The 21,656-nt window shown below is 50.4% G+C and overlaps 1 protein-coding gene across 8 annotated transcripts in view; it reads left to right on the top strand.

The window, feature by feature from the left end:
- nav3 (neuron navigator 3) overlaps window positions 1-21,656 on the top strand; it is a 131,340-nt gene that overhangs the window by 68,448 nt on the left and 41,236 nt on the right. For all 8 annotated transcript variants that reach the window (XM_062483755.1, XM_062483752.1, XM_062483751.1 and 5 more), the window contains 5 exons: window positions 3,619-4,783; window positions 8,168-8,283; window positions 15,137-15,245; window positions 19,835-20,227; window positions 21,341-21,460. In XM_062483755.1, the coding sequence (XP_062339739.1) occupies window positions 3,619-4,783; window positions 8,168-8,283; window positions 15,137-15,245; window positions 19,835-20,227; window positions 21,341-21,460 (1,903 nt within the window). The remainder of the gene's footprint in view (window positions 1-3,618; window positions 4,784-8,167; window positions 8,284-15,136; window positions 15,246-19,834; window positions 20,228-21,340; window positions 21,461-21,656) is intronic.

Raw genomic sequence — 21,656 nt, 5'->3', positions numbered from 1 at the left:
ACACACATACACACACACACAGACACACACAACCCCCTGAACTATTTGCACAGTGACACTGCGCTGGGGGACAGACAGACCTCACTCATCAACACACACACACACACACAGATTAAACATCCAAAAAGTGAGAGAGGTGGGGCAGGGAGGTAGAAGAGAGAGAAAGAGAGGTAGAGAGAGACAAAGAGTTAGAGACGGGTCTTGAGAGAAAGAGGTACAGCAGAGGGAGGTAGAGAGGTGCTGCTTTCATGCTCCGTCGCTGCCCCCTGCCATTACTCACGCTCTGACCCCCCCTCCCCTGACGGGAAAAGCAAACTGCTAAAGCTACTTGTGTTAGTACCAAAACAAACACATACTGCACACACACACCTCTCTCTTATACTGAAACAACACAGCAAGAGCCTGTTTATGGCCAGAGGGAACCCATGCTGTTTGTTCAGCTAATGTAGTGGGCATCATGGCCACTCATACAAATGAGTCTTGTGTTATTTTCCATGGGTCAGACTGCAATCTTGTGCAGCGAGTTAACTCTGTCAGAGTTTCAAATCATTGTGTCACCTGAGGACAAACTTCAGGGGCTCAGATAAGATGGCAGCTGAACCCCAGCCGGGAGACGGGTGATGGTATCAGAGGGTCAGATAGAAGCGTGCCCCAGAAATGTCAGAGAAAGGGCAGCCATGCGGCCAGGAAGCCCTGTGGGTGTGGTGAAGGCAGAGGTATTGACAGTCCAGACCTGGTGGTGGACATGGAGAGAGAGGCTGGATGAGCTGCAGGCTACAGCCAGGGCCCAGGGCCTTCTGTCAGGCTGACACGGCCTGGCTGGCTGCCTGCAGGGAGAAAGGTGAGCTAGGGGTAGAGTTAATGATGCTGCCAGAGAATGAGCTGGTCACTAAGTAAGGCACACTGGTTGATTGGAAGTGTGTGTCTGTGTGTTTGTCTCTGCCCGTAAGCAACTTTTGCGACATATGCAAATGTGTGTGTCCTTTACATGTCTTCGTCTGTGTGTGTGTGTGTGGGTGGGTGTGTGTCGGTATGGGGTATGTGTGTGTGTGTGTGTATTTATGTATGTATGTGTTTACTGTGTGCATATGGTGTGTTGGTATGCATGTGTTTAGTGTGTACGTGTGTGTGTGTGTGTGTGTGTGTGTGTGTGTGTACGTGTGTGTATGTGTGTGCGTGTGTGAGCAGATGCCCAGCAAAAGTGACATTTCGCTCTCAGCGAGAGGCTGAAGGAAAACCGGAGGTAGGAAAAGGAGTGTGTTTCCATGGCAACGGCGAGCCGGGTCGTCGCAAGGCCCGTCGCCAGCCTAGTATGAGGCTGGCCCTCCGGTTATCTCTGAAGACGCGACCGGGGGTGTGGGGGTGGGGGGGGTGGGAGGGTTGGAGAGGATAATTCACGGGGCTACGCACTCAGAATCCCAAACGCTCACGCCCCTCATTCATAATCTTATCACAGCGTCGCCTGCCACTCTGACGAGGAAGTCCAAATCAAGCCGTGCAACTTTCACAGCTTTATCTGTGCTGTGAGGTCACAGGGCCACACCCTGTCAACCTATCAGAAGGGAGAGCTGAGAGACTCAAAGGAAAGGATTCAACCTTGCCAAGTGCCAAACTGGCCAAAGTGTCTTCTTTCATAAGTGTGACCTGCATCAAGTCAAGTCAGCTGCTGCACACACACACACACAACATACAGTACATACAATCACATGCACACACACACACATGTCATACGAAACACACAGGGGCCGACGCTGTCCTGGCAGATAGCTGGTGTGTCTGAGCGTGTCCCGCATGTCTCCTCCACAGATGAACACATGTCCAGGGTTTTAGGGCTGTCGGCCTGATAATAAGCAGTTTAGTTGCACCATCACCTCGCCTCACCATCGCTTAAGCTCCTTCTTCCTGCCTAATAGGCAAATCCTGCACAGTCAGGGTGAATCACATCACACACACACGCAGACACACGCACAGGCAAACACATACAGCTGGTGTCGGTTAAAGGACTTACCCGGGGTCTTTTCGGCAGAATAGAGAACATTCTGGACTGACTTTACTTGTCAGCAACATGGCATCATCCTTCAGCGCAGAGCATTTGGCTCGGGTCCATCAGAGTGTAGACTTACAGTACAGGGAGTGTGGTTTGCTGCCACGCTGTGTCCCTCACACTCCCCCCCTCGCTGTCAGAGCAGTGTGAGGAACACAGTCTCACACACTGTGGTTTTGACTACAGGTGTGACGTAGATATTGTGCGCGGAGATCAGACACTAAGAGGAACCTAGTATACATACAGTCAATGATAAGGTTGATCAAGAATGAAGCAGTTGTTCGTAGAGGACCCAAAGGTTCGAGATTGTTGTAGACGATAGAAAGGGGTTCTGCTCTCCACATAGATGGTACACACTGTTTACCCTGTAAATGGTCTTTTTTATTAAATGTGATGTGTGATCTCAACTCCCGCGAGAGGTGAGATGGGGGAACTTTCAGAAGGTCAGACTCACTGCTCAGCAGCAAACGCCACAGACATTTACCACACATGAAGAATGAATGTGTGAGCGCCAAGGATGCAGTCATAGCAATTACACGCTGTGTGTGTGTGTGTGTGTACTGGCTCCTCTAGTATTCACTCCACAGAGCTTAGCACTGCAGCAGTGCAGGTGAAGAATGATGTCATTTTAGCCTATTGATATCTTAACACTCCTAAGGGGGTCATCTGGGGTGAGCCAAAAGGGGGGTGGAATTGTCTGGCAACCCACTGTTACCAGGGGAGGTATCAATAGTTTGGAGGTTTTGCAGAATCAATCAGCGAGTCCATTTTCAGCATGAGCGCTCGGCAGGCTTGGCTGGAATCTTTGTGTTTGCTGTGGGGAAAGTTTTCGATAGAGCACCGCTGCTCTGCACTGGTTCCTCTGATTCCCAGCCCGTCTACTGCTTGTCTCTGTAACCCCCTCCTTGCAGACTGAGAGAGGCTCTATGGTTGGAGGCAGAGACAGGGAGGCAGGGTGAGAAAGGGAAAGAGAGAGAGAGAAAAGAAGACAGAGGCAGAGAGAAAGGAAGAGGGATTGAGAGGAACACAGAGAGAAAGAGAGAGGGAGAGAGAGCGAGCAAAAGAGAGAGAGGAAGAAGGAGAGAGCAAGGAAGAGAGAGGCAGAAGGAACGTTTGAAGAAGAGAGGGTGGGTGGATGTTGGAAGTCTGCATATTCGTCTCCAGTCACATGCTGCAGAGTCCCCCTGGTAACATCAGATCTGTGGTTGGACCACACTGCAGTAGTGGAGATATCCCAGGGTGCACCAGGCCCCCTGCCCTCCATTGCTTGTCTCACCCCTGCTCTCTATCCCCTTGATCTCCCACAGTACAGACACTCCCCAAGGTGTCTGATGTAAAATACACAGTGTATCTCTGTAAGTCTATATATCTATAAATACACTGTATATATATACAGTATATATCTACAACCATATAGTTTATCTTTCTTTGGTGAAGTCAGCTTGAGATGAAATGTATAACTTTGACTACTGCTGAATTAGGAGAGGATGAGGTGAGATGACAGTATTGTTTTGCTCTTCACTGGGCGTCTTTTCTCCAGTAACCTTTTCTCTCTCCTTCTCTGTGGCCTGCAGAGTCGGTGAGGAGCATCCCTGTGCCGGGCAGCATGAACGGGAGTGGCGCCGTGCCCACCAGCCTCAGCGGACAGCAGCTGGCCTCCGCCATCCCCTCCGCCATCCCCTCCCCCACGGCGGGCAAGTCCTGGCGCAGCAAGTCCATGAACCTCAAGCACAGCGCCACCTCCTCCATGCTGACCAGCCCGGGGGCCTCGCCCTCGCCCACCCCCCCGCCCTCCGCCTCCGACCGCCTCAGACCGCCCGTGTCCGAGGGGCCCAAGGCGGCGGGGTCCGCCCTGGGAGGCGGCGCCCCCCAGAGGTCCATGCTGGAGAAATTTCGTCTGATCAACCCGCGCTCGGCCTCGCGGACGTCGCCGTCGGTGGCGGAGATGTCACTCCAGGAAGAGGACGACCTCTCAGAGTACGGGGAGGAGGGGCTGACCCCGACGGGACCCCCCGCCCCGGCGTTCTGTGGCAGTAACCCCGCCCCCAAACAGCCAGCCAATAAGACCCCTCCCTCCTATGGAGCGGCCAATAAAAACTCTGCTAAGGCCCCCTCGTCATCCAATAGCAATAAGTCCCTGTCCCAGCCCAAAGACAAGGAGGATAAGGGGCGTGGTAGCAAGGGAGGGTCCAAGGCCAGCACCCCGCCCAAGGAAGAGAGGGAAGCGCTGGTCGACCCAGCCAAGAAGACCTCCAAGATCGCCAGCCTCATCCCCAAGGGAGGGAAGCCTGTAGCGGGCAAGAAGGACAACGCCTTCCCCTCAGCCTCCAGTGGGATCCCCAAGCCTGGCCTCAAAGCTCCTTCCACCACAGGGAAGCCCCAGTCCCTTCCCCAGACCCCAGCACAGGCCCAGACCCAGACCCCAGCCCCAACCCAGGCTCAAGCCCAGGCCCAAGCCCAGGCAGCCCCAGGTGGAGGTGGGGTGGTAAGGGAAGGGGAGAAGGCCAAGCTGGCTAAGGGGAGCCAGGCCTACTACATGCAGCGCTCCATGGGGGGTCTGGAGGGCCGGAGGACCAGCATGACGTCATCCACGAGCACGTCGGCCCTGTGGGGCTCCAGCGCGGGGATGATGGTGGGGGGCGGAGGGGGCGGGGCGCTGGCAGGGAACGGAGCGGTCCAGCTTCCCCAGCAGCAGCAGCACCACCCCAACACTGCCACCGTGGCGCCGTTCATGTACAGGTAAGAGTGTGTGTGTCTTGTTGAGTTTGTCGGTGTCGGCGTGTTTGAGCGTACGTGCGTGTGGCCGTGTGTCTGTGCTCGCGCGTGCCACGGCTCTGTGTGTCTGGAGGATCTTTCCGGAACTGAACATCCTACTTATGTGCACCGCAGTAACTCAGTCTCGCCGGGAAAACGGCCGTTCTCAGATCAGTGTCCAAGAGGCATATGATTAAAAGGAAGGTTGGAATTACCATATGAGGATGACCTCAGGTGTTTGACATCTGCTAGTTGGCATCTCCTCTCCCCGGTCCTCCTCCTCCTCTCCCTGCCTCCGCAGCCTGCAGCTGGCGGCTGCACCTGAGGCTCTCTCTCCACCTCAACTGTCCATCAGACTCGGGCTGACGTGCGCTACACCGACTGTATGATGGAAGGCCTGTCGAGTCACTCGACACTTGCATCGGATATTTGAGACTGAAAGCTGTAAACTTTGGAACTAAAGTTTACATTTGTGGCACTCTGAAAAAGAGTGGGGTTAAAGGGAGACAAGAAATAGATGCTCTCGCTTGTGTGTAGGTTTAGTCTGGGTTTGTCCGGCCATTCTCTCTGCTGACTCTGTCAGCATCAGACAGTGGATAGTAGAAGTGAGCATCATTAAGTGTGTGTATATGTCAGAGGTCACACTCAGTGCCCGCTGCCCTTCATTAAGCCAACCAGACAGAGCCTCTGCATCTCTCCTTTGCTCCATCTCTCCATCTTCCCACCTCTCCTTTTCTCCCTCTCTTCATCACTCCACCTCTTGGAACACCCGCCAGCATTCGGTCCAATGGCTCGTTAATCCCACAGCACCACACACACACACACATTCGTGCACGCATACCCACGCGAGCACACACACATGCACCCACACACACACACAAACGTGCACACACGAACGCACATGTACCCCCTACACACGCACGCACGCACACACTCTCCCACCCACTGATCAGCTGGCCTTCCCACTGAGTACTTTACAATACCTCCCGTCTCCCAATCTCACCATCTTCTGTCCAAACAGGAGAAATGATTCACCACACCCGCTGTGTGCCCGGGCACTATTATTAGTGCCAGTGATGCAGAAGCCTCTGTGACAGGCCCAGACGATTCATGCCTCGTTCCAAACGGCTTTCCAGACCATTCCGTCTGCCGTCTCCACGGAAGCAGCTAACGTGTGGTTGTGTCATATCAAAAGAAAAGAAACTGTCTGTGCGTGTGTGTGTGTATGTTTGAATGTGAGTATATGCATGTGTGTGGGTGCGTGCTTGTGTCAGTGTGTGTGTGTGTGTGTGTGTGTGTGTGTGTGTGTGTGTGTGTGTGTGTGCGTGCGTGTGCGTGTGCGTGTGTGCAAATGTGACGTGTGTGTTTGGTGGGTGGGGAGATTGGCACCAGACGCCTTTTGCTGTCAGGCCCAATCTTCTTTCAGCAAAGCCAAACAAAGAGAGACAAAGATATTTGGCAGGCATTGTCTTCCAAAATGTGGATACCTTTAACAATATCTAACCCTCCTCACAGTAACTCTCTCTATCTCCCTCCTTATTTCTCTCCTTCTCCCTCTCTCTCTCTTCCCAAAGGGCACCATCAGGCACACAATGCACTCTGTTCAAGCATTAACATTAGTCCTCACACCGTGGTTACACTCTCAGTTAGACTTTCACTCGTCGATGGTTGTGCTTTTGCAAATCAGCTCTTCATGAAACCCAGAATACACAATCAGATTACAGAACACGCTTGGGACTTTGTTCTTTTATTCTTTCCATGCTTGATTTTATGTAAGGCTATCATATACAGTCGTCCAATTGTGCTATTTAACCAACGTGAATTATGTGTCTACAAACACATAAAAATGGTGGGGCATTTCATCTCAGTGAACAAGCGTCTGGATGTCTACAGCTTCTTTCCTCCCTTCCACACTCTTTTTCCTCCGACTTTTCTCTTGTTCTTCCATTCCTAACCATGTCTATGGTCCCTCCATCCTTCCCCACTTTCTATTATCCTTCCCAGCTTCCTCGCTTCGTCCTCCCTCTTCCCTCCAGCCATGTCTGCCCCTGCTGACCTGTCTGACATGGGAGGGGCTGTCAGAAGCTTGCCATTTAGGGAGAAGCCCCCCACAGCGTAGCAATTTGCCATAATTTCAGGTCCAATTAGGCACCCTTCCCTTTCCCATCTCGTCTTTCCTTTTGCGCTCCTTCCTTCTCACTATCTCTCTCTCTCTTTTTCTCTCTTTTCTTTTCAGCTTTCTCTGCTAGCACAGGACCCCATTTAGATGTGAGTAGAAGTTAGCGGTACGTTGTTTACAGTGTCCCAACTATCAAAAGCTGCAGATGCCGTCGAGATCATGTGTAGCTAAGTCTGGCCATTCAGACTTTTCACCGGCTTTTCAAAGTTTAATCTTTAGTTATAGTTCCCTGCAATTCAATACAGTCATCATCAGTTTCAGCTTTGAATGTTCCTCCCTTCAAGTGCCTGCTGATTTATATCGCCTGTGTCATATAACACTGCTTATCTGCTCCTCAATCTGCTCCCGGATTTTTGGCACCTGTCAAACCTCCACTAGTCAAATTGCTCTTCTGGTATGTCTCTGCTGCATGGGGCTCTGTGGAACTGGAACTAGTTTGGGGGGAAACCACGTTTCACACTGCTGCAGTCATGAGCTGATGCTGTTTCCTCTCTGCCGGCTGGAGCAGGGTTTATCTCTGACAGTGCAGGTGGCCCGGGAAGGCTTTCTACTGTGTGTGTGGGTGTGTGTACGCGTGCGTATACGTGTGTGTGTGTGTGTGTACATGTGTGTGCGCGATTGGGTGCATTTGTGCATGTGTGTGGAATGGTGTGTGTGTGTGGGTCAGCTGCTAGATGCCAATCTAGCAGCTGTCAGGAAGGCTGGCTGTGTCTCTTCCGTCGCTCATCAGGGTGAGGAGACAAACAGAGCAGAGGTCTGATATGGGAGGAGGTCATAGCAGCCAAGGATGGCAGGAGGGAGGGAGGGAGGGACTGGGTTCCATGTTCTCAAACACTCAAACATGGAGAACAGCCCAGATCATGCATTACACTCTTAGACATGCTTATCAACATTCGTCTTTCCACACACATATGAAGCGGACCAGTCATGAGCCAAGCGCACGGACTCACACACACAACGTTATTTCACAGTTGGATTATAGGATATACAGCAAGAGAGTGTTTCATAAGGTGAAGCATGTAGAAAATGAAATTGCGACTTTCACATACACACACACACACACAAACACAAAATCACACACTTCATCCAAGGTATTCCCCCGAGGCAACTATTGAATATGTGAACACATATTACATACAACACTAATATTGTCTCCCATCAGTAACCATGGTTTCTGCCCCCACCCCCAGGACGTACTCGGAGAACGACTGCACCACCGTGGCCCCCTCCGACACCTGCCTCAGCCCCACCAAGGGAGACCTGGTCTACGGCAAGACAGCCAAGCAATGCCTGGAGGAGATCTCAGGTATGTGCAGTTACACACAGCTACGTTTGGATTTGGTATACTGTAAGTGTGTTTATGTGTGTGTGTGTGTGGGGGCATGTGTGTGTGTGGGGGCATGTGTGTATGTTAATGCACATTAGTGAGTGTTTGGGTGTGAGAGCATGCACGTGTGCAAGTATGCGTTCGTGCCAGTGTGTGTGTGTGCCAACGTGTGTGTGTGTCTTTGTGTGCGTGTGTGCCAACGTGTGTGTGTGTGTGTGAGGTCAAGGGAGGTCTGTGGATCCCTGTCTCACATGGCGGAGGGAAAAGGTCAACAATGACAGGTGAACACGATCCAGCATCTGCGGCCCTTTGGTTTATGCGTGCGCCTGTTGGTCGCTATTGGTTACTCTCCCTCCCCGGCGTCTTGCGCTAGCCTTGTGGTCTTGTGACGACTCATCATTATGGACAGTTGCTAGGGGCAGCCGGAGATGAGGATGCTGGAATCCGGGTGGCAGCCTTCAGCATTGATCTGCTCACTGCCCCAGGATTTCAACATAAGGACCTTCCTTTGGATTGGTAAATGTGGTGCTCTTTGATGTTTCAGCTAAACAATGAGAAAAGTGACATTGCAGAAGACAGGAAGTGATATCATGAAAGGTGCTTGTTGGAGGGAAATGTCACATAGAGCTGCCTTATGTATATACTTCTGCTCTTTGATTGAAAGAGGCCAATGCACAACTATACAAAAAATATGTAAAAAATAAAAATAAAAAAAACGTAGAAAACGTAGAAAACACATGTTCAAACGTTCCATAACAAAGACAATGCACTTGGGCTTATTTTGTACATCAAATGTATGCCTTTGCAAAGCCACAACCAAAGAAAAACATTTTAGGAATGTCTTCATTTTACTGCCCTAAACCTGTAATTTCTGTCCACTGTGGTGGTGACATGATTTGAACATCAACTTCTATCATCAGTTCAATTTTGACGGAGGTGTGAGGTCTCTGCTTAAAAAGTCACACCTGCTCTCCTATATTTTCAGAATTACAGCTTTGATTGTATGTACGTTGTTTATAGTATGTAATAACAGCTGGTTTCTTAGAAGAAAAATGCCTATCAGCCTATCCTGTGTTGGTTTTTGACTTGCTGTTGTTCTTGAACTGCCCTTGTCAGGAATGTGCTTGTGGTAGCTTCTGTGGTATGAGAGGTCCTTCAGAGGAAAACTGTGGTCAATCTCTTTCTAAAAGTCCAGTGGCACTAAGCTGTAGGAAACAGTGGCCAGACATGTTGTTTCCTACTGCTATAAACCTTGACTCACACACTGAGCAACCGATTCACCTGTTCCAGGGCGTGTAACCCCCTGCTAATACCATCTCTGTCAATATCAGTTGAAGTCACCTTGATTATGGTTGCTGTTGGCAACAGCTCCCTAAAGCTAGCTTAGCCTTAGCTTGTTTACCAAGGCGACAGCTATTTAAATGGAGAAAGGCTATAGCTGTGAGGCGATTTAACACTAGAATTACTGTTGAATCTGTTGACAGACTGCAGTCTTGTTTATGAGAGCCCTTAGTCTTTACTCATTAACCTAGCTCTTAATTAGCATAGGCAGTGGAGCAGCGCGGCTTGCTAGCTGAAGCTACAACTCACAGGTGTGCTGTCCAAACAACTCTCTGTCAGTGGGTTTAATATAAGACGGAGAGAAAAGAAAACTGGAGAGAAAGAGAGAGACGTTTTCTGTTTGTGATTTGTCTTCTGGTTAACCCATGCGCACAAACTCTCACACACATACACAAAACCACACACACACATCCCCGATAGATGCCGGGGACAAAGCCATATATTCATTGTGAAAATGTGTATATTTAAGGTAGATGTGAGAGACAGGGAGTGAGGGAGGGAGAGAAAACGAGGGAAGGACAGAAAGGGAGGGAGCTGAAGAAAAACGCCACAGAGAGAGCACAGAGAATGAGGAAAGAATAGAGAGGGAGGGAGGTTGGAACTGCCGTCTGAATGCTGAAATGAACAGGAGGACCTAAAGCTGTGAGAGAGAGAGAGAGAGAGAGAGAGAGAGAGAGAGAGAGAGGGAGGGAGGGAAGAAGGGAGAAACAGAGATAAGGGGAGAGGAAGAGAGAGAGAGGCAGGCAAGTCGCTCTGGCGAGGTTGTAATTAACAGAAGTCAGAGTGTGGGCAAGACGAGAGGGAGAGACCCTCCTGCTCTTGACAGTGAACAGAAGAGAGAGAGAGGGAGCGAGAGACACGGAGGAGAGCGCGGCAGAGGAGAGCGCGGCAGAGGAGAGCGAAGGAGAGCGAGAGCATGTGAGAGTAAGAGAGAGAGAGAGAGAGAGAGAGAGAGAGAGAGAGAGAGAGAGAGAGAGAGAGAGAGAGAGAGAGAGAGAGAGAGAGAGAGAGAGAGAGAGAGAGAGAGAGAGAGAGAGAGAGAGAGAGATGTAACGGTGCGTTCATCCACACCCCTCTCTGCCTCTCGCTGTGAGGTAGAAAAAAAAGGGAGAGACAGAAGAGAGAGAAGAGAAGAGGACCGGAAAAGAAAAGGAGTGCCTCTGTACACCGTTTCTGTGTTGGTGTGTGTGTTTGGACACTGGTCATTCGCTGGAAGACCGGGAAAATGCGCCTGCCAGACGATGGCTTTGGACTGTGCTGTGTGTGAGGGGGAGTTTTTCATTCAGTCAGTCGTGGTATGCTCTCCTCCATCCCTCCGTCCCTCCGTCCCTCTCTCCTTCCGGATGAGCCCTGGACACCCCGGGTGGGAGTCGGAAACGGGGCCACCTGAGCCTGGTCGCCAGCTAGAGCGTGGCGCCTTCGCCAGACCCACCTACTCTCACCAGCCGTCGCTGCCAGGATGTGAGCAGGGGAATCGACAAACAGGTGTTCTAGCACACACCCACGGACAGCCAGAGAGAACGAGAGAGAGAGGGAGAGATAGAGAGAGAGAGAGAGAGAGAGAGAGAGAGAGAGAGAGAGAGAGAGAGAGAGAGAGAGAGAGAGAGAGAGAGAGAGGGGGAGAGGGAGTTAGTGAGCGAAAGAGAGGACAGAACGAAGAGGTAGCGATGAAGAGAGGAGCAGAGTTCTCTGTGTTCCAGGGCGGCAGCCCCCCTCGCCGCCCCCCGCAGCCCCTCCCCGACAACCTCAACCTCCGCAAGCAGCGCTCCCTCAACAACCTCACCCTGTTTGGCGAGGGCGAGCAGCGGGTGTACGTCATGGAGCTGGGCGAGCCGGCGCCGCGCCGCCCCGTGTCCTCCCTGTCCTCGTCCCCCGCACGCGGGGGCAGCCCCAGGAAGGAGCCCCCCAGAGACCCGGGGGCGAGGGGCACCCGGGCGCGCTCCCTCTCCCTCACCCTCACCAAGATGCTCTCCCAGTCCGAGCACTCCCTCATTCCCGTCCCCCGGAGGTGCACGGCGGGCGGGCGGGCATCGCTCGGCGCCCAGCCAAGGGCGGAGGCTCCCCCGCGCGGGCAGGAGAGGAGGACGAGGGGGGAAGCGACGGACGAGGAGAGCAGCAGCGGGCGTTCGGACGAGGAGGCGGCGGCGGGGCGAGGCTCCGGGGGAGGGGACGGGGGGCGCCGGGGGCGCAGGGAGACGGGGGGGGGGGTACTGGGCAGAGGAGGAGGAGGCGGAGGGGGGGGCTCGCGAGGGCACTGCTCAGCTGGATAAGGAGGTGATCCTCACCATGCTGGGAGACCTGGAGCAGGTGCTGCACACACAGCCACGCCGTAAGTCCCGACATGCACACGCATGACCGAGATCCCACACGCAAGCACCTCGAGTCCTCTTCACCCGTGGTTTCAGAGTGGAGTGTATCTGTGTGTGTTGGGATGTGTGTGTACGCTGCTGGTGTAGCACCCAGACTGCTGCATGTGTCTGAATGATCTCATTCACACTGCTAGTGAAAGCCAGTGTTAGCAATGACTGTGCAGAGAGAAAAGGAGACTAACTTTACAGCTGACAAATACAGATCTGGGGACAATATAAAGTGTGGTGAAGGAAATGTATCGTCGTGACCTGTGAGACCGTAGCAAAAAAGAACAACCAAGCACCTTTTTCACACGTTCTCTTGAGAGGGAGGAATAAATGTCTCCCTGCATTCTCTCTCTCTCTCTCTCTCTCTCTCTCTCTCTCTCTCTCTCTCTCTCTCTCTCTCTCTCTCTCTCTCTCTCTCTCTCTCTCTCTCTCTCTCTCTCTGCTGCCTGTGAATAGCAGAGTGTGACTCTGATCAATAGCTTCATATTCCCTCCCTCTGTGTGTGTGTGTGCGTGTGTGTGCGTGTGATCTAGTCTGCTAGTTACAACAGCTCCTGAAGCGCTTCACTTAGACGAAGCCTCCATTAAAAGAGTTCAGCTGCTCCTGGACTGTAGCCTTGGGGAGCGTTTCACAGCTTCTTCAGTGCCGTCTCTATCTCCTCGCTGTGGAGAATGCAGCGACTTGTTGGTAAAAAATCACCTCTAGCTTTCCCCCGTAATGGTGTGTGTGTGTGTGTGTTTCTGCAGTGCTGTCACAGTAAGCTGCAGAGGAAAGGCGGTGAGTGAGAAGCGTTTTGCACACTCAAACGCTGGACTCTGTGTGTGGCAAAAATGGGGTCTAATGATTTGTGGCTCAAGGCAGACATGTTGACAGGTTTCTGTGTGTGAGCGAGGATGGCTATTTCCCCCCTGAGTGTTTTGGGAGGTTGTGTGTGTGTGTGTATGTGCTGAAAGGTAGGGGTGTTGAGAGCCAGTGAACATGCATTATGTACAGTGATACAAGGCAGAGGGGACTTAAGACTGTGGTGTGTGTTTGTGTGTGTGTGTGTGTGTGTGTGTGTGTGTGTGTGTGTGTGTGTGTGTGTGTGTGTGTGTGTGTGTGTGTGTGATTGTTAGAGCATCAACCTGTGGCTTGCAGCAGCAGTGTTGCTTTGCAGAGCGACCGTTCCTCAGCCACTCCAATTACCGGTACTATGGATCTGTCTCCTCCCCGCTCTCTCTCCCACTCTTTTTCTATCTCTCTCCCTTTAATATCTGCATCCCTCCCTCCCTCACTTCTCTTTTTCGGTCTCTCTTTCATTTCTATTTCTTTCTTTCTCTCTCTCTGACTTGATTGTTGAAGTGGTGCTTCCAGCAATGGGCTCGTTTTTCAATCAGTCTAGAATGTTTGTCTGTCGAAGTTCTTAAGGCTTTTCTGAAAAATTTGCGAGTTAACTGTATGCTAATGTCACGAAAATCAATCAATCCTGCAGCATTTAAAAAAGTAAAGCCTTTGCTTTGACTAAGATTAACAAAGAGGTTGTGTAGGAAAGGAGAGAAGAGGAGTGCTGATGAGAGGAGGGAAAGAGGGGTGTTTGGCATCTTGGACCTGTCCTTGTGCAACCCAACTGCACAGTGATCCCTATCTCTCTCTCTCTCTCTCTCTCTCTCTCTCTCTCTGTCTTGTTGTGGCCAGTCTTTCTCAAGTGCTTCTGTGTTTCTTTTAGTCCAGCACTTGAGACAGCAGCTCATTGATTGGTCCCTTCGTCCTCATCAGCACCGAACAAACACACGCACACAATAGATACACACACATGCATCCACTCACACACACTAGTTCCTGGTTCCTCCTCCGATTGTAGCAGGCTCTCTGAAGGTCTGATAGGAACAGGAAGTCAAATGCTGTGTAAATGTAGCATCAGATCAGACAGTCGCTGAGGTCCTGAGCCAAAAGTCTGAAACTCTAGTATGTGTGTGTGTGTGTGTATGTTGACCAACTGCTAATATGAGAACATCCAAAAGATGCAGCCCTGACAGACTGTCACTGTCTAATATTGTAATACCCACCAGGGCACTGGTGGGTATTAAACCACTGAAAAATCCTGTTGCACTATAATGCATTCATTTAATTTAGCAGACCCTTTTATCCAATATGCATTTGATGTTTACTCAGGACTGTCTAATTCAAGAGCATTTGCGACATTAGACCTTGTTGTAGTGAAAACCGAGCTGAATTATGGAAGACGACCCAACTATAAAGAATGAAATAGTCACACGCATTCAGCGTGACTGCAGCAACAGAAAGCGAAAGAGACAAGTGTGAGAGCTCCTTGCGCCAGTCTACCTGCCATGCTGTGGCTATCCTCTCATTAGGGGTTGTGTATGAGCCCTGTTAGCCCACCACAATGCTCTGAAGAGATGGTTTCCTTTGTAAGTGCCTTAAAACTGGAAACTGTCACGACTAGAATCCATTGCGTGTCTAGCACCACTCATCCCAATTATCAGCCAATGGGGTCCTCTGACACAAGCTATGATGGCTGAGGAGCAGCAAGGTTTAATTGGATGAGACAAGCGGATATGAGGGTCCATGTCCTAAGCCTGCGCCGCTGACATGCCCCCCCCACCCCTTTCTTTTTAGCATTTCTCAGTTAGGCCTCCCAGATTGCTGTATTACACTGGTAAAGCTAAACACTTAGATGCTATTGAGTTTCTAACAGTACTTCAGACATGCTTGCAACTGTACAATACACATCATGTGGTTTGAGAGCTAGGTTAGGGTTAGGGAACCGAAGCAAACATTGAAGGATACGTGACAGAGTTTGCTGTTCAAGCAGAATGCTGTGGCGGCGCACAGAAGGAGGAGGCTGTGGGTTTTCTCCAAACGTCTTGGAAAATGGCGAGATGGCAAAAAGAAAAACTGTTTTCCTCCGAGAATGGCAGAATGTCTCTTGCTTCCCTCAGCACGTTTGGCTAGACAGTCCCAAACTGACCGTGTGCTCGCTTCCGTCAACAAGGCGTCCTGGGAAGCGTAGCCTTGCTGTCTGTCATCGTGTTTTAGTGTGATTGTGGGACAGGAGAGATGGAGCAGCAGTGATAGCAGACTGTCTCAGACGCCCTGGTCTCTCTGAACGTTCTCTCTGTCTGGCTCCGTCACAGGGGAGGATCCGGAGGCCAGACGCATGCGGACAGTGAAGAACATCGCTGACCTGCGACAGAACCTGGAAGAGACAATGTCCAGTCTACGGGGGACGCAGATCAGCCACAGGTGAGCTTTGGGGGTTTGGGGGAGTCCATCATTAAAGACCTGGGGGGGGGGGGTAGATAACACTAACAACTAGAATAGGTCCTGTTGCACTATGTATTCTGTAGGTGACTGTAGTTGAATTAGTTTTAGTCTTTTTCCCCCAAATAATAATAATTATAATATATTAAGATTGTTTGGTGTGTTCCCCTACAAAGTATTTCATTTCCTTTATAGGTCACATTTTGGGGGGATTAATGATGTCCTTCGGGAGTCTATTTCAAGACTTTAAATTTTTCATTTTCAAATCCCCCAACTGATTTTACAGAGACGGATATGGTCTCTGAAACTTTCAAATCAGCCCTCATGTTGCAGTGAAATGTGCCATCTCCCTGGAAATATCCTAGATGCTTCTAGCTAAGTGTACTTCACTGTCGCACCGCCACTAATTTAAAGGCATGCCATGCAGGATGACAGAAAACCAAATCCTGTAACACCGAAGGCCTGTCTCCACTGTGAACCATGGCCGTTATAAAGAACATAGGGGACATACAGCCATGCAGCCAGAATGATGATAATTGCTCTATGTCACTACCTCAGGCTCCTCTCCCAGTCTATTATTCAGCCAATTTTTGCTCCATTTCCTGAGAGACGGTGGTGTCTTTCTGGGCCGGCGGTGTGACAGGGGTGAGAGATGGCTCTGGGTTCCTTCCCCAGCCGCCTCCTATGTTCCACCAGGTCGGGAGGGCGATCGATAGAGAACCTTACTTGCATTGAGTACTAGAGCCTCACAGGTATGGCTTAGGTCCCCGCCTCCCCTCCACCACATATGATTCCAGAGAGAGGCCAGGGACGAACCGTTCACTACTTAGCTGGTGGTGAATGGATCATCCCATCCTAATGGCGAGCTTACAGGACAGACATGGCTGTGTTTATCATGTGGGAAGAGGCTCAGAGCACAGGACAGGCATACCAATGGAGCACAGAGCTAGAGATTGGCCAGGCCATTAAAGCTTCTTTCACAGATAGTAATAGGCGTGAGGAGGTAAATGTGGTGTGAAGGTTCCCCCACAATCTCGTTGTAATTAAATATTGTTAGGAAGACTATCTTCCGCTCCGTACATGCCTGCCATACATATGAGGGGTCTGTCTGTTGTGAAGGTTTATTTTGACTCAGAGCACACTCGCATTGTCTTGGCAACTGGTGTTAGAGATAAGGGACAATGTCATTACTCATCGACCGATGGGATGTCAGGAATATTTAAGCCATCTATGTAAGAGGACTTCCTAGACTCTGTCTTGGTTACAGTCAGTGGCTGGATAGGATGTAATAGCATTGGAGATGCATTGGGCGTCATACAGTATATAGCCCTAGGAATTGGAACAGACACACACATGCTCTCTCTCCATCACACACAGCCACACAAACACTATAAGATGCACACACAGTCACAAACACACACATTCAAACTCACACACTCAGGCATACTCACACCCCCGAGCCACAACAATTCAGCTGCCACAGATGATCCTCATTGATCAGAGTCTGGGTTTGATTCCCCCCATCACATCCAGACAGGGGGGGGGGGGGGGGGGAGGATATAGTATTGATTGACATTTTCAAGAAATGGAAAAGAAAAACATCGTTCACACGCTGCAATCTTTAAAGGTACCTCAGAAAAACAAATAAGGGAGGAACATTTCTCTCTCTCCATCTGTTTCTCTATCTCCCTCTCTCCCTCTGTCTCTGTTTCTCTCTTTCGCCAAAAGTCCCCCTTTTCCCTCATTCTATTTCATTCCCGGGGGGTTTGAAGCACCTGTTGGCATTTCAAACATAATAGCTTTCGCCGGTCGCGGTTGTTTATTTGTGTGTTTACACTTTGCTGTATAGGAGGGAATTCAATTATTCATAACGCTACGACGGGTTATCTGCAGGACCGATCCGGGGTGTGTGAGACATGTGATTCGTCACAGGGCCGTACGCAGACCCCTATGTGGCTAAACTCATTACCTTCGCACCATCTGCAGGAGAAGCCAATGCATCAGTAACACCTGCCGGTCGCTAACCACAGAAACGGCTCTGCCTTATCTCGCCTGTGCCTGTCTGACAGCCCTCCAGACATGCAAAGCAGCTGGGTGAAGTGTTCAGATCTATCTGGAAGGGGGGCTTTTAGAATACCAGTCTGCTGTTTTGGTTTAAACTATCATTCCAGTTGCTTGATACAGCACTCTCGAGGTCAGCATTGAGAAAACGGAACTCGGAGAAAGGGTTCAAACGCCACTCACTCACACACATACACAGTCTCGCACACACACACACACATCAAGGTTGTCTTTTTCCTTCCTCCTTCATGTTCTGCTTTCTCTCATCCTGATTATTGATTGGTGCTTTTGCACAGGAAGAGGAGCAGAGCCCCACTGTGGGTGCCAGGATGAAGTAGTCTCACACACTTCCACTCACCTTCCCTGTGGAAGCAGGTTGCCAGGAGACAGGATGTGGTGTGTGTGTGTGTACGTGCCCGAGTGCCTATGTGTGAGATGGTGTGCGTGTACGACAGAGAGAATGAGAGAGATAGGGCGAGTGGGTGGGGGAATAAAGAGAGAGAGAGAGAGAGAGAAAGAAAGGGAGGGAGGGAGTGATGGCTCCAGCAGGCTCGTCAACAGCTATGTGGACTGACTGACATCAGAGGAACAGATTAGAGGATCTCTCATCACTCCAGGAAGTGCCACAGAGGACTGTCGGACCAGCCAGGGATCGAAGCTGAGGCTGTCAGGGGATTGGCTTTTAATCTGGTGATCAGCTGATCCGTTTCTTACTAGTCTTTTCATTTGGTCATTCATTCATTTCATTCATTTAATTTCAATCTTCCTTGGTCCTCAAGGAACATTTCCGTCAGAAAGGTCCTGAAAGTTAGCTGGTGTCTTGGGTACAGTACCTAAACCTGCCACCAGAGGCAGTGGTGAGTGTATAAGCTGGTCTCCCACGCCCCTGCCAGTACACAGCGCTGGCACAGGAATAATCACACACACACACATCTATTCACTGGCACAATACAACATGGAAGCTTACAGACCCCACAGCTGATAACCAAATCCACCACGAGTCCTCAGCATTGCTCAATGCAAATAATCACCCATTGTCAATATTGACAACCATAACCACCATCGACAGACACCATTGTGTTGCCAAACCCACCCACTTCCAAACCCCCCTTTGGGGTGTGCTGGTGGGGAGGATATGCCTAGAATACATTATCCAGTCACCGGAACAGTTGTTCTTTAATGCTGCTGAGTCAGTAATGCTCTCTCTCTCTCTCTCTCTCTCTCTCTCTCTCTCTCTCTCTCTCTCTCTCTCTCTCTCTCTCTCTCTCTCTCTCTCTCTCTCTCTCTCTCTCTCTACTGTACCTCAGCTTCCTCCGACAGTCATTCCAGTATTTGTCGCAAGTTATCACAATTAACACTTTTTGCTGTGTCCCCTGTCAACATCCAGTGTGTACTAATGAACTGGGCTGGTCACAGAGCAATCATGTATACACACCAGTGTTATAAATCAAACTAAATTGCCTCCACCTGAATTCCTATAGTACTGTTTAATAAATGCCAAAGGCGAAAACAGTCTCTGTTTGAATGCGATGGAATTTAATGATGAAAATATAGATTTGAGACATCAGTGTATCGGGTGTTGGAACGGCTGCAGTGTGTATTTATTTCCACTAGAGGGAACTCATGACGGGTTCTGCAGCTTGGGTGTGACCGTGTGTGTGACTGTGTGTGTGACCATGTGGGATCTGGTGTGTGCCAGACTGTCCATGTGTGTGTGTGTCAGACAGGCACTTACAGTCAACTCTTTTTTTTTCGCCTGCCTCTCTCTCTCTCTCTCTCTCTCTCTCTCTCTTCCACACATACACACACTCACTCACATGGGCCATCCGGATCGACCATGTGTTCCACGGCGAAGTCTCGTCTGATGTCCACTTCATTCCAAGTAGCCCACTCCACTGTAGAAGAAGCACTTTAAGAAGGTCACACTGTAGGAGAGCAGTCGCACACACACACACGCACACACACACACACGCACACACGCTCATGCCATCATAGTGGGTCCAAAGGTTAGACACAATCCAAAGAGAGTGGCATCCATTTTCTGGAGTCATCTCTGTTGTGCCAATATCAGCCATCTTTCAGCATGAGCACTTCAATCCTTCATACAACAGTGCACATGGTGTTCGGTCTGTTTGGTCCCTGTGGGTTTACTGCACCATTTGACGTGTTCTCGAAGACTTGTCTCTCTACTGTCACCTTGCTGGAGCTCAGAGGGAGGACGCTGGCTGTGGTAGGTGCTACCTGGCACAGGGATGAAAGTATTGACTACCCTGCTCAAATCTTCCCTGTGGCAGTGCGGGGAGGTGAGCTGTCCCCAAAACTGTACTAATCTCTCTCTCTCTCTCTCTCTCTCTCTCTCTCTCCTCTCTCTCTCTCTCTCTCTCTCTCTCTCTCTCTCTCTCTCTCTCTCTCTCTCTCTGTCTCTCTCTCTCTCTCTCTCTCCCGCTCTCTCTCCCGCTCTCCCTTGCTCTATCTTGCTCCATCTATATCTCTCTACCTGTCTCTCTCAGCACCCTGGAGACAACGTTCGACACCACGGTGACCACCGAGGTCAATGGGCGTGGCCTCCCCGCCCTCGCCAGCCGCTCCTCACCCATGGCGTGGCGCCTCGGCCAGTCCTCCAGCCCCCGCCTACAGGCGGGCGACGCCCCCTCGATGCCCAGTAGCTACGCCGCGCCCCGGGCGACCAACGCTAGCGGCGCCAGCGGGCGCTACGGCCACCCTGAACCCTCCAGGTTTGTCTACAACGCCCCTCTGCGGCGGTCGGCGGCCGGAGCCAGGGGAGCGGAGCCAGGGGAGAAGGGAGGCGGGCCGGAGGGCGGGATGGAGATGGAGGTGGCAGGGTACATGAGCGATGGAGACCTCCTCGGAAAGAACGTCAGGACGGATGACATCACTAGCGGGTAAGTTTGTGTTAGGACACACACACTCGCACACGCATTCACACACACACAGACATCATATTTTGTATACTTTAGTCCTTTGAAAAGGGCTCATTTATAGTCTGTAAAATCACTCCTGTTATGCACTGCAATTAGTTTGCAATGTTAGTTTGCCAAAAAGAAACAGTTTTTAAATAGCTAAATGGCTTTAGAACGTTGATCTTTGCTTTATGTAGATTGACTCACTCAAAAAGCAAGTTTGCTACATATTTCATGAGAAAATCTGTGATATTTTCAAGACCTTGTCAGCCATTCCACATCAATACTCACAGACAGGGACGGATGACTGTAATCACTGTGCATTTCACAAACCTACGGAAGGAGCTTTCGGTGTGTTGGCATAAACCTCCACTGTGTTCAAGGACTGACACCTTCCTGAATGAAAACGAATCATCTATGAACCCATGTCATACATCACTTCTTTCTGTGTGTCGGTTGTTGACCTTGCACAGTTGAACTCAGATATATGTTTGCCTGCCTTGCGTGCATGGATAACTGCACTCAACTACTCGCAGATGTATTCAAAACTACACACACACACACACACACCCATACATTTGATTCATTTAGAAGACACTTATCCAAAACGACAAACAAATCATGTTGAATGTGCCGCAGAAGTACACGACCACGACCACTTCTCCACCCTGACACAGTCACAACACCTGTCACCCAACAACACCTTTCACCCAACAACAATCACCCAACAACACCTTTCACCCAACAAAAATCACCCAACAACACCTTTCACCCAACAAATAGTACTGTAATTCATTACATTACAATTAGCAGATGCTCTTATCCAGAGCGACTAACAGTAAGTACAGGGACATTCTCCCCGAGGCAAGTAGGGTGAAGTGCCTTGCCCAAGGACACAACGTCATTTCGCACGGCTGGTAATCGAACCAACAACCTTCTGATTAATAGCCCGACTCCCTAACCACTCAGCCATTTGACCCCCCTCTCTGTATATACATATCCCTCTCTGTATATACACTATACATTTAACTCTCACACACACACACACACACTCTCACATCTTTCCCAGCTGAAGTATCATGTTCTTGTGTGCAGGTACCTCACAGACGGAGGCCTCCATCTCTACTCCAGGAACGCAGGCCGTGCCTCTGACCTCATCTCGTCCAGAGAGCTCCCCCAGAGGGGCATGAAGGAGGTGCATGGGGATGCAGACAGGTACAGGTGCTGGGGGCGGCTAGCCTCATCTCAATACCATTGATTTTATTCAACTTTTTTTTAACCAGGAAGGCCTAATTGAGATAAATAGGTTTTCAGAATGGTAAATTAGGGCAAGTAGTGTTCTGGGCACAGCATACACGTACTGTTCTCTAATTCAGCTCTTTCTTCCAATTAATTGTCTATTGTCTGTACT

Source organism: Osmerus eperlanus, chromosome 17 (genome assembly GCF_963692335.1).
Source record: "Osmerus eperlanus chromosome 17, fOsmEpe2.1, whole genome shotgun sequence".
In the NCBI taxonomy this organism is placed as follows: Eukaryota; Metazoa; Chordata; class Actinopteri; order Osmeriformes; family Osmeridae; genus Osmerus; species Osmerus eperlanus.
Note: the sequence above shows the minus strand (reverse complement) of the source record. Positions and strands in the feature narration are given on the sequence as shown.